We start from the raw sequence: 12,943 nt of genomic DNA, 5'->3' as shown, positions 1-12,943 counted from the left end.
TGCGGTCAACATCTACCTGTGTTTTCATGCAAGGGGCAAGAACTGTGGGCAGGCAGTGAAGTTGCAGACAAGCAGAAGCAAAGGGGACTATAAGGGGAGCATAAAGCATTTTGACTTTTCCTAACCAGGGATTAACACATGGGTTTTAAACAAGGGGACTCCCTTCCCAGCTGACAGCAGCAGCTGCAGCTTCTGACTTGCTTGCAGAGTGGCAGGGAATCGAATCAAAGAGAAAAGAAGAAAGAGGACAACCCTTCCTTGGGGAGTAGGAAACACAATACGAGCTATTCTAAAACCCCCGCAAATACTGGCTTGGTTTTAGGTCAGGCTCTCCTTCACCCTTCTGTCCCAATCTCCCCTCACCCCCCCACCCCGCTTCTCGCAACAAAGGGAAATTGGTATTTTTCAAAATTCTTCTGAAAGCCAACCCGGCAGATGGTTCTTTCCATGCCGGGGAGGGAACAAAAAGAAAAACCTGCCAGGATACACATCACCGAGATGTGACAAAGATGGGCATAGTGGCTGGCCTCTGACCCAGGGATTTCACAGAGGCCTATTAAACCATGGGGCCAAGATGGACTGAGTCGGCTCATATCTCCAGCATGCAGCTGCTGTACCCCACAGGCTCGTGCTAAGTTTTATTAGCTTAAGTCAGGCCAGATAGACTGAAAAATGACAGGGTTTCTCTACATTTCCATCCCGCCTTTTCAGCACCTTAGGACAATGCCCCATGCCAACTTCTTAGCAGGTGAAAGTGAAGTTCAGTGGCCAAATTCACAGTGTAATAGTAAAAGGCTTATTTAGACAGTAATTAGCAACTGTCCTACTTTATCAAAGTCTTACGTACACATAAGGAATATGAACTCCTTCAGATGCAGAAAGCCAAGGGTAAGTCTCTGTCAGTCTTTCTATTGCACTCAGATGCTTCGGGTTAAGGATTTGGCTGTCCACCACAAGCTGCCCTCCCTTTTCTTTAAAACCTCCTCTTCCCTCTAAATGACATCAACAGCCCAATTCCCACTCTATTCAAGGGTGCCCCAAGCAGACCCAAGGGCTCCACATCCCAAGCACCCAAGTTGCCTCCAAGGATAAATCACGACTTGGTTATGCACCACGTCTGCCAACCAAAGCACAGGGGAGCTGCAAAGGATGTGCTGCCCTCCTGCAGAGCTGGCCCGTGCTTCACAAATTCCCATGAAGCATGTTGGCAGTTGCTGTCCCCGAGTGACTAATAGCAGCTCCTGCCCACGCCCAGAGTCAATGACCTAAGGACAGATCGATCCCTCCCCATCACGCTCTTCCCAGTTCCTCTTGCAATCGCTGTGCTGTAGTCACAGAAGGAAACAGGCTTCCCCCCACCACCACCTCTCCTTCAAATCAGGAATATAATTACAAGTAATGCAATGGAATTAAGACAAGAGAGAGAAAAGGCTAGAGGGAATTTGTCCTAATGATTACATAAATTACTGAAGGAAAGTATCCCATGGAAAGCAAGAGGTTGTCTTTGGGAAGAGTACTCAGCTGAGCACTGGTGAATGCAATGTCAGAAAATAGACAAGACAAATTAATTATCCCCATCCAACCTGCACATACATGGGGTATAAGAAGTACAACATACCATCAGTCCGGTACCATCAGTTCCCAGTGGAAGATGCAACAAAATCGGTGCCTTCAAGCTCCCCGCTAACACAGATTAGGCAGGATACTGATGTAGAAACTGTCCCTGCAGCTGAAAAGACTTTGGTGGGAGGCAGAAATGAGGGCTGATCAAGTCTCTGTTAATGCTGCTGCTCCCCAGTGGAAAAATACCTGCCTCAGGTCTATTTTTCTTAGTTTTATAGGTGAGCTTTCATCAAACTACCCACCTGGGAATACAGCAGGTAAAATTTAGATGAAGCTGCCCAGGCCAGCACAGTATTTTAGCACGTACCGGGGTGCAGGGGAGATCACTGAAAAAAAAAGTCCATTTAGAAATTGCTGCATAGGCTGTACCTCGAAGGTATGAGGAAACTATTTCCTACGTATCCTCCTGAGAAACGCTTGCCAAACACGTTACAGAAGTGCCTTTTCACAGAAGCAGCAGGTGGGGAGTGAGCGACATTGCCCCACGGTGAAGCAAGGGCATGATTGGTGGTGACACATCTGAGCATCCACTGCTCAGCCCTCGCCTGGTCAGACAGAGACATCAGTGAGAAGAACAGTGCCACCACATTCCTCCCAAGAGCGTTGGGCAAGGCAAAATTACCCGCAAATCCCCTCTGGGCTGATTCTCATCTTTCAGCCGTGCAGATGGAGAGCGGCTCACATGAAGCTACAATGCTGCAAAGTGCTGAAATTCCTCAATGAACCACCCAGGTTTATACTGGTAGAGCTGTTGTAACATCGATGTCAATAAAAGATACCATCTCTCTCTACAAACCTTGCCACCCAGGTGAGACAGAGAGCCATGAGAAACTGATGAGAAGATTATGAGTCCTCCAGTAAATATTCCTCATTTGACTCTTACCACATTTCAGGGTTTACAGACCAGAAGGGACTATTAAGAGCATCTAGATTGACTGATTGCACGGTGGCCCCGAAACTCCACCCCCCTCATTTCTGCATCAAGCCCTAACTCTTCTTCTAGATAAATTTTAAAGCTAGCAGTGAAGATGCAGAAAGCTAATAATTTTAAAACAAGTTCACCACTTTCAATGACAAGTAGAAGAGGCCTGGCTTCCAGAAGGCCTGTGCACCCAAAGCTTGAAGAAGCCACCACCCGGGAGACTCAGTTTTGTCATGGTTAAGCAACCACAACTCAATGAAAAAGTCCCGAGTGTTACCCTGGCCTGCAACAGGTTCCTTGAGTGAGTCACTTAATCTCATTACTCTATTTCACATACTGTACTAAGAGACAAGATGGTTTCATTTCTCCTCCTTTTATTTCTACAGCACTTATGAACTTCTTGCAGGAGGACAGGCTCTCCTGTTGCCTCCATACAGGACCTGCCAACAGCAGACATTGATGTACAATAGGAACATGAGGTACCATCTTAAAATGAGCCTTGTAGAGACACACTTAGTTCTGCAAACACAGCTGCAATTGACTGTCCACCTTGAATGACCATGTCCTCATCTTCAGCAATGCTACCTTACACAGTGGCCAGAGTCCAAGCCACATCTCAAATACGCAACCGCATTTCTGTAGTAAGACACCTTAGCCCTTCCGCTGTCCCTTTCACTGCTAACCCACAGCTCCAGCAAAAAAAAAGGAAGATAACAACAAGTTGTTTTGTTTGGCAACGTCCTGGAGAAGTAGACTGTTTTCCAGGCTGACCATCCTACTTGGAAGCAGTGTCCTGCTACCGGTGCATGCACTATGGTTTGAGAATCCCTCTCCTGGTAGCAACTGCCTGCAGCTTGGAGTCCAAATATAGTCACGATGTAGAAATAGCACGTCATGTCCTGAAATGAAGGGGCCAACAGCCACTGGTCTAACTCACGTTAGAGGTCATGGCAAGAAATGGAAAATAACGCTCTTGCGAAAACACAGCTAACTGGACTTGTCCTCGAGGGTCACGTATCAAATGGAATCATTTTAAGGTTCAAGAGTTGGAATAGTTATAGCATTAAAAACCAAAACAATGCGTGTTTACTCTGGATATTTTTAGACTGGTTTCCTAAGGAAACGAGCCTAACGTGATCACACTGTGTTTGTGTGTATCTGAATGCAAACACAAACTCCTTGCTTGCCTGCATGATCTTCTCCTCAATGTTTTTGGAATATTTTGACCAATTTTGATCAAATTTGACGTAAGAATAGAAATCTTTGAGATGTGATATTCAAAAAAGTTTTCTTCAAATTAATTGCTGTCCAGAAGAAAAAGACCCCTGAGGGGTTCCCAGAGAGGGCTTGGCCAGAAAGTTCACTCATCACTAGACACCAGAGAAGACACAAAAGAGGAAAGTGGTCAGAAAACAACTTTCACAAGTTTCAGTGCTCTTAGAAAAAGAAAAAAAAAGACAAGCTGAGGGCACCAGGTGAAGCTCCTCTTTCCATTCAAATAAACTCAAGATGAATCCCTTGCGCAGTCATACTGACTGTGCAAGGGAATGTGGGCAGTGAGAAGCCCATCTGGGAATGAAGCATATGAAGACCTGACCTGAGGGGGCTAGCTAGGTGTGCATGTGAAAAAGGGATTGAAGATGAAAAAGCTGGAGGTAAACCAGAAGGTATCTGTGGTCAGGCATGCCTGGAAGGAAGGGAGAGGGAGCGCTGCATGCAACAGTTGATGCTGGAGGAACGTGTATATGAAGGAGTGACACCCCTGTGCATGCCAAAACGTCTGCAAATGAAGACACAACCAGTACAGAAGTTTGCCGTTCTGGGTGCACATGTCAGCACGTCATGTCTCCAGCACATCTCTGTTAGCCTGGAGGCTACAGTGCTTTCGAAACGCAACCAACGTGCATTGACTTGGCCAAGCTTTTATGGGGCTGCTGGAAGCAGCACCCACCCCCTCCCACAGTTCAGTGCTGGGGACTGCAGGACCTCCATCTGGACCCCAGCTTCCCTGCACTGGTCCCAGTTTCTTCCCTGCAGCGTCTCCTCAACCCCAAAACCAGCACTGGGGATGTTTCATCACAATTTGGAAAGAGAGGTACAGCACAAGGACACAAGGAAATGTCACAGAGGGCCATTGAAACTCAGCCATGGGAGCGACTGCTGCAAAACAAAACCTGCCCTCGACACAGACGGCCTCCACAAGCCCTGGTCATATGGCAGCTAATCAAATACAGCAAGTCTTCCTCATTTGGCACTCTGCGTTAAACAGTAAAAGCCTGCTTATATTTCCCCAGCCCATCCCTTCACTGCCAGGCATTTGCTTCTTTAAGAAATGCTTGACTACAAGGAAAAAAAAAAAAAAAGTCACAATTCTTTCAGAGCAGAGAGACAGTGAGGAATGAGCATCAGCTGGCTCAGGCAGAGCACCGAACTGGAAAAGAAACTCTGCCTTATTCCTGTCACAAGATATCCATGACATGATGCAAGGCGGACACTGCTCCAGCAGGCTTTGGAAAAGGAGAAGGAGGAGTAAGAGCCAGGATCCAGCTCTCCCTGCTCTTCCTAGGGACCAGCCTCCTCCAGGTGACTATGTGGGGACCCAAGAGGACTAAGCTCACAATCTGGGCACCTCAGATGCCTTCAAGGACCAAGATGAACCTGGTCCTGAGTGGTTCTCAGCTTGTAGCAAAACTGGTTTCTTAAGCTATGAAGTTCTTTACAAAGAAATTCATTCCTGTTCTCTTTCTGGGGGGAGCCTGAGGTAGTTGCGGTGGGAAGGCACCAAACTGCAGCTGTTTCATTTGTGCCTTCAACAATGTGGTAGAAAGAAAAGCTAGCCAAAAAAAAACCCTGGGATGAATATCAAAGAGCTGAGTTTGTGTAGCTTTGCACCTGTAGGTTTGTGTAGAAAGAATGTAAAAACGCCAGAAAACTCATGCCTGTTAGAGCATCTCAGAATTGGTCTCTCAGCTGCTCAAAAGCCAGTATCACCTTAAATGCAATTAGAATATTTTCCCACTGTGCTGGCACTTCTGGGGTTCTACCACTATTCCATAACCTGAGCAGAGGCTGAGGTCTACACTGCTGGCTTGAGCCTCAGGTACCTGCCACCAGCGTCATTTAGAGGAGCTTCAAGTCTTTGTTTAGCAAGAGTGGGAACCCAACCAGCACAGAAACAGGTCCAGGCTGACGGGGCTATGGAGGCTCCATCCTTTGGGGGAAAAAAAAAAAAAAAAAGAGCTGTAAATCAAAGCCTGCTACTTCAAGCAGGTACCACCACAAATGCACAACTGCCTTCTCCTCCACGCAGCACAAGGACCAAGCACTTACATCGACTCCCCGGGTCACGTTTGGGATCGCATCAAGAAGAGCTGACTCAGAGGACATCTTGCATGGGGATGCCCTTAGCAAAGAGGAATAAGTGTGTACTGTGAGCAATTGGATGATCATGCACACAAATCACCGGGGAGAGGAGTCCGGCACAGGGGTAATCCGACAAGAACTGCGGATGCACATGAGAACCTGGAGGGAAAGTGCAATGTGCAGTCAGTGATGCAAAGAAGGGGAAAGGAGAGGGTAGGGGGGGGAAGCATTCATGATCTTCTGGAAGAAGGAGGGGTGGAAAGGGGAAAGTACGCAAATGAGAGAGTCCTCGACGAAAGGTGAACCACAGGAGAAAGTTGCGTGTGTGGGGCAGAGGAAAGGAAGACAACGAATTGAATTTCAAGGGAAAAAATGCTAGAACCTCTTCCTGCAGAGAAACAGCAAATACCTAGAGGAACTCAAAGGGGAAAAAAAAGGTTGCAAAAAAATCCAAGGACAGAGTTTCTTCTGACTGCACACAAGGAAGCTTTACTTCCAACTGACTTGCTGCCACTTATCTTTGAGCAATAAAATACATTCACCCATCCCAAGCTCTCAAAAAAACCCAGTGCAATAATAATTAAAAAAAACCAAAACAGTTTATGTTCCCTGAAGCAGGGCATTATGCATATGAAGGAAGCTCCAAAGAAACTTTGTAAGGCTATGCCTAAAGAAAGAAGGAGGTGGAAAATTAAGTGTTTGCAGACACAAGAAAATAGACAGAACAGCAAATGCAGGGAGGGGAAAAAAAAGGAAATAAAACAAAACGAGGAAAACGCTGCTCATCTGGGGCTTGTTAAATGCTACGTGACAGGCAGGGAAAGCTGATGGATTGCTTCGTTGCATTTGGTGCCACGCGTTCAGTGCCCTTCCAGAGCGACAGCATGTTCCCTTATCTGAAGGCCTTTAGTGACGCTGAGGACTGGATGCCCTGGACTGGAGCAGCCCTGCTGCAGGTGGGAGAGCAGTGGCCGCAGGGCTTGCCAACATGCCAGCAGGACATCCTTTGGGCTCCTGGCTTTTTGCTTCTCTCCTTCTCCAATCAGACTAAATGAAATGGAGCCATTTGCAGGTTTAGAAATGGCAAGGGTTCAGCCCACTCCATCCCCAGGCGCCAAAGGGTTGAAATCAGAGCAAACGCTTACAGAATGTTTGTGCACTTTCCAATCGCGGCACAAGCAGCCGCACAGAGAGCCCAAGCTGCGCTTCACCTTCCGAGCAGCCCTAGGAAAGGGTTTAGGAAACTACCTCAACTCTTATTTTCAAGAAAGGGAAGCTGATGTGAATTTTGGCATGGTCGCGACTTAAAAGAAACCACCCCCCCCCCCAAAGCTGCTGGGTTGCAGCGAAGCATTCAAGCCGGCAGAGGAGAGGTTCCCAACGCTGATGCTCTCTCACCCCCTGCCTCCATCCCCGCTGCAGGGCATCAGCAACCGCACCCAGCAAGATCCTCTCTTGGATTCCCTCCCCTCCCATTCATGATCGCATAACATCCCCGGGGCAATTGCTCACACGGAAAAGCAACATGAGGAAAGTATTTAATGTATGTTTACATCTTTTAATATAGTGTAGCAGCTGGAATCAAAGGCAAAAAAAAAAAGAACAGGCCTTGGCACATGAGCAGCGTGGCCCTCCTCAGAGCCCCCTTCTAATCACTGCCGCTCCCTGGACCACAGCTTTAGAAATCAGGCACTAGCCCCCATTGCCTAATTAGCAGAGCAGTGGAAAGCTTAGGAACAGGCGTATCTTCTTCCTCCCTAAGTGGCCACTGAATAAATGCTGTATCCCCAGTTCACAGCCCCTTTTTACATTGCTGGCATTACCAGTCCTTTGTGTACCCACATGCTGTTACTTAAATTGCTTCCATGTTTTCATTACTTGCCCTCTGTGCTGTGTGTATTGAAACTCCAGCAAGAATGCTGAAGTGGTATTTCAAAGCACCGGGGACTACTGGAGATGTGGCTGAAATTATTATGCAACAAACTTAAGTGATTTTTCGAGTCCTGATAGAGTTTGCTCCTCCTCAGGGGGAAAAGATAAATCCAGGTGATACCCCATGAGGTGCAGGACAACTGCTGCCACCCACCAGAGACACAAGCATGGCACTTGCAGCTTGGGTTATGCTCGCTGTCCATCCTTATATACGGGTCTGTGGGGCCTTTATATATGCCCTGCGTCCGTAGGTGAGGTGGTAAACTCAAATAATGATGCAGCTCCCATGCGCAAGGGAAACGTGTACATCAGGCCAAACTCTCCTGGCAAAAATCCATGGACGACAGTGGAGTGGTGCCAGTTGAAGATCTGCCCCACTGTTTTAAATGCATTGTTCCCTGCTGCCGGAAGCTGCTTTTCTGGGGTTTGTGCTGATTAAAGCAACAGGCAATCAAACAGACTAAGTCTGAAATAGCGCAACCACCAGAATCAGTTAAATGTGACAATCACTTTTTTTTTTTTTTTTTTTTTTTGGTAACCGCTACCGCAGCTCTCAACAGCTTTGCAAGTACACACAGAAGGTACCTGCACACACTCCTCTCTCCCAGGGAAACCCATAGGTGGACCAGACAGCTTAAGGTCCATTTGAGTTCCAGCTTTCTGTTTCCTTCTAACTAACGTCCCCAAAAAAACGTCCGTAACTGCTGTAAGATACACGCATCAGCCGTGACAGTAATCACGCTGCCAGCACCAGAACCCTTCTCCCACTGATTTCTGACCTCCCACTCCTGTAGTGCCTTTCATCACGCCGTGATACGGGATGTTCACAGCCAAGGCCTGATCCTGCCACCCATGAGTGAAGAGGCAGCTGTGCGCGAAATCACTCTGGCTGGAGGGGTGCATCACGGTGATGCAGGCTGCGAGTCTCCGGGCATCAATTCCCTTGAGATAACAGCACTGAGGTCTTCCAGATCCCTGCTGGGGACTTCTCTGCCCTGGCCCCAGCTCAGCAGCTGCTGTGCGGCAGCCGTTGGGTGTTATGCTAATGGATGTGCCGATGCAGCAGCCCTCTCCCCATCTGCTCAGAACATCCACCTGCTGGGGTTGGGGTTTTTTTTTTTTTTTTTTTTTTTGGTTTGGTTTGTTTTAATGGCCAGAATAGACCAGTGCTGTCGCAAAGCACTTCCAGCCTGCACACGGGCACAGCACCAGCCAGCTCGGACCTCACAGCACAAGTGCAAGCTGGATGCAGCCATGTTTGGGCCGTGATCCGCTTCTTTCAAACTCCTTATCTTTCTGCAATTAAAGTCTCACCCTGACCGTAACCACCCTGCAAGGTGATTTTTTTGTTGTTGAGGTTGTTTTTTTTGCACATGGTTAGCTTTATTTATTTAATCTTTTTGGATGGCGACGTGAAGGAATAAACGTGCCTGCCATACCCATCTGACTGGGTGATAAATAGAAATGAAAGTTCCGATTTCTAAGCAGTCATATTCTTCACGGTCCATGCACAGTAGGTAGTGGTTTGCAAGTCTTTTTTTCTCCCTGCACAGCCATGGAGGGATTGCTTGCAACACCTTTGCTGTCACTGAGCATGGTCTCATACAACCACGGGTTCCCCTGAGACCTATGCAAGTATTCAGGGAGGAAAGGGAAGCAGAAATAAGACATTGCTTGGTGCTAAGAAGACAGACCATCCTCCTCAACAGGTGGGAAAATATCTTCTCTCTGTATTATAGGGCCAAATCTCTGTTGTGTTAAAAAGAGATGGTTTTTTTCGTGTGCATAAAGTGTGCCATTTAGTTGGATTCTAAGAAAAAAATCGCCTTGATTTTGGATTGTTTTGTTTTGTTTCCCGCCCCATCCCCCCCCACACTCCAAGTTCAGCTTCTAAGAGAAGTACTTGCAGAATGAGCAATGTTAATGTCCCTGGGCTCTACCTTGAGTCAATGGGAAATGATGATGCTTCAAAAAGTGATTTAGAGTTATCAGAATTTTGGTCTAAGGCAGTCTGCCGAGAAGACTGTCTCCAGGGAGAGCCATTGGCAATTAGCCTCCTCAAGGCTTGAAGCAGCCCTTTGAACATCCATCAAGTGTGCAAGGTATGGGAGAAGTGGAGACCTCCTGCACAATGAGGGATCCAAGCTGCGTGAGCAGGAAAGCCAAGTCATGCCCTGAGCTGTAATCAGTGGACGCCTACATCCCAGATGAATTTGTCCAGGTTTTGGAGATACTCATGAGTCTTTCATCAAATCTAGGTTCCTGTCTGAACTCATCATGATGCCTACGTGTTACTGAGGCAGAGGTGAAGTATTTGTACTGTGATAAAGCCTCAACCCGACCAAAGCTCCTTTGTCTGATGCCTAGGACAGAGAACACCACTACACCCAAAATAATGTGAGTAATCACCAGGTGTCCCTCCCCTCCCCAGTACTGCTTAAAACACTTGAACTAAATTTGTTTTAAAGACTAAGTGTAGTGATATTCCTGAAAAAAAATCAAGCTAACAGCAAAACAAAAGGGTGCTCCTGAAGAGGAGCTCATACATAGAAAGGATTTTCTTTCTTTTCCCCTCCCTCTTCCTCTCCTTGACTAAATGAAAAAAAATAGAAATAAAAAGATCAATTTTTACCCAAACTTAAAGTACCAAAAATTTCTCTCCAGAAGGATATTTCGAGAAAATGATACGCATCTGGAAGAAAATGAGCCTTATAATGGAAGTATTTTCTGAAGCATAACTATAGTGTTGCTAGCACAATGCTGTAATCAAGAATAATGGAGCCCTTCACCTGGTATACAGGAATGGATTCAATTGTTCACTGTGCACATACCTGTATTTTAAAAATGTAGTCAAAAGCTTTAACTGCCAAAAGGCTTGAGCATTAGCGCTCAGACACAAAGCAGTTTAGAAGTGGACTCCTTCATTTATCACTCATGTAATGATTAATCTTAAATCTCAATTACGCACAAAAATAGAAGAGGCCCGGCTGAACTTTTGATCCCTTACGAATTGGTTCATCTGAAGGGTGGTTCAAGATCATCCCCGCAGCGTATGCAGCAGTGCAGGGCGATCCCCGCTCTGTATTACCTCTTCCGTGGGCAAGCAGGGCTTTGCAAAGCTTGCAAAGGTTATGCCTTGGACACAAACTGTTTGAGCAGGTTTAATCCTACCCTCTCCCTCTTCTTTCAGAAGAAAGGGGAAATATGGGAAAGAATAGGACTGACTTACCTTCTTTTTGGAGTGTGACCTGTCCTCCTCTTTAGCTGTTTTGCTATTTTTCCCAGCTCTGGAAAGCTTCTGCTCGCCAGACTGCTTGATGGTGATTTTGATCTCGGGAGGGCAAATATAGTTCTCCAAGTTCTTTGGGGGCTTCTTAGCTCTCTTGGTCGTCTGGATCTTTAGTTTTAAACTCCCCTCTGTGAAGTTAGCCTCCTTGATGGAAAATTCCTGCTCCTCCAGGCCGTCTCCCGCCACCCATTTCTCACTGTCTGCATTGGAAGTGGAATCCACATCTCTCCCAGAACCCAGCTCATCCTCTTCTTCAGGCTCCAGCCTCTCACCACTCACCGGGATCCCTTTCCCCGAGCCCGCCGCAGGCAGCATCGTCTCCCCTGTGCAGCTGGAGGCAGGTGGAGGCTTCGAGGAGGTGATGGTGGCTGGCAGAAAGTCTGCCTCGCCCCCCCTTTGCCGGGAGCTGCCCAAAGTCTCCCTGGGCTCCATAGCAGTACCGCAATGCCCTGGAGTTTTATCAGAGGGAAGGGGAGTGTGGGAGTGGGTGAGGAGATTCAGGGCAGGTACGATCCCAGGGAGCGAATGGTAACTGTCCGATGAATTCAACGTCCCGATTGCCCAGAGGCTGCAAGAAGCTTAGAAGAGACCAAATCTGCCACTGTCAAAAGAAAGGAGAAGAAAAAAGGGAAGTTAGCACACATACATGCATTGAACGCGAGAGTGGAGATGACTGAAATGGGGCACGCTTACGCTGCCCCTGCAGCATCTCAAGGGCCTTCCTTGAAGCAGAATAGGAACCGAGGCTGGCCGGCATTTCTGGGGGCTGGAACTGATATTGCAAAGCAAGGAACAATAGCCACTTGTATTGCTAAATTGATGAAGGTGGATATATAAAAAAAACAACAAAAATGGTGTATAAATGCAAACACCTTCAACTCTAGACTTGGGAAATAAACGAGGGGGTAACCAGCCCTCCACATCCATGAACCTCCTCATTACTTCAAAGTGCTTGCTGCCACAGGGATCTTAGAGGGGGGAATAAAATAGAGACAGAAACTTGCTTGCCTCAGGTTAAACACTAACGCCATGATCAGAGCACAGAAAACATGGTGTTGCCCTCTCGATCGGGCAGAAGAGTTCCAAACTCCCTATTTCCCCACTTCGCAGGCTGGGAGAGAGAGATGCCCTCAGCCATCAGCTATTCAAGGGGGGGAATTCTGCTTTGGATGAATTATTCATTATACAGTGGGCCAGGCACACACTGTCTACAGACCAAGATGCTCCCTGGGATGCTGGAAGTGCAGGAGGATTCACCTGGGTCTCTTGCACGGCATATCAGGGACTTGAGTATTGAGGGAGATGGAGGAAAGTTAAACTCAGTGTTTTCCAGAGCTCCTCGTGCCCTTGGGTACCACTGCTTTGTGGCTGACTGAAGCAGACTGTGCTCTCATCCTTTCAAATGTGGGCTTTCTTTAAAACATCACAGATTGAACCCTTTGAGGTGGAAGCACTCATATTCAGTAGTTTACAAAGCCTCAGCCAAAGTTAGTGGGAGAAGCTGTGAATGTTCAACTGGGGCAGAAGATGTATCACTCAATGACAGAGAAAGGCTAAGACAAATACTAAACATTTAGTTTAAAAAAAGATACACATAGGGTGTTTTTAAAGGTGTTGAGGCCCTTTCCTACATCCTCCCCAAAATCCCCCATACAGCCATCCCCCCACGCCCATCATCACAAGCCGGTGTAGGCTATAAAATTAGCAGAAGGGTATCTCAGAGAGAAACAAAGATATTTTCTGCTGCTTTAGCACAAACAGCTCCCTGGTGGGTCAGAGGAGTATCACTTCTGGCACACAGAGAAGGAAAGGAG

The 12,943-nt window shown here is 47.2% G+C and overlaps 1 protein-coding gene across 5 annotated transcripts in view; it reads right to left on the bottom strand.

Annotated features, from left to right (window-relative positions):
• SETBP1 (SET binding protein 1) overlaps positions 1-12,943 on the bottom strand; it is a 270,384-nt gene that overhangs the window by 241,499 nt on the left and 15,942 nt on the right. For all 5 annotated transcript variants that reach the window (XM_054186478.1, XM_054186476.1, XM_054186473.1 and 2 more), the window contains exon 2: positions 11,070-11,730. In XM_054186478.1, coding sequence (XP_054042453.1) covers positions 11,070-11,561 — 492 coding nt within the window. In that variant the 5' untranslated portion in view covers positions 11,562-11,730. The remainder of the gene's footprint in view (positions 1-11,069; positions 11,731-12,943) is intronic.

This window comes from Rissa tridactyla, chromosome Z (assembly GCF_028500815.1).
Source record: "Rissa tridactyla isolate bRisTri1 chromosome Z, bRisTri1.patW.cur.20221130, whole genome shotgun sequence".
Taxonomy (NCBI): domain Eukaryota; kingdom Metazoa; phylum Chordata; class Aves; order Charadriiformes; family Laridae; genus Rissa; species Rissa tridactyla.
Note: the sequence above shows the minus strand (reverse complement) of the source record. Positions and strands in the feature narration are given on the sequence as shown.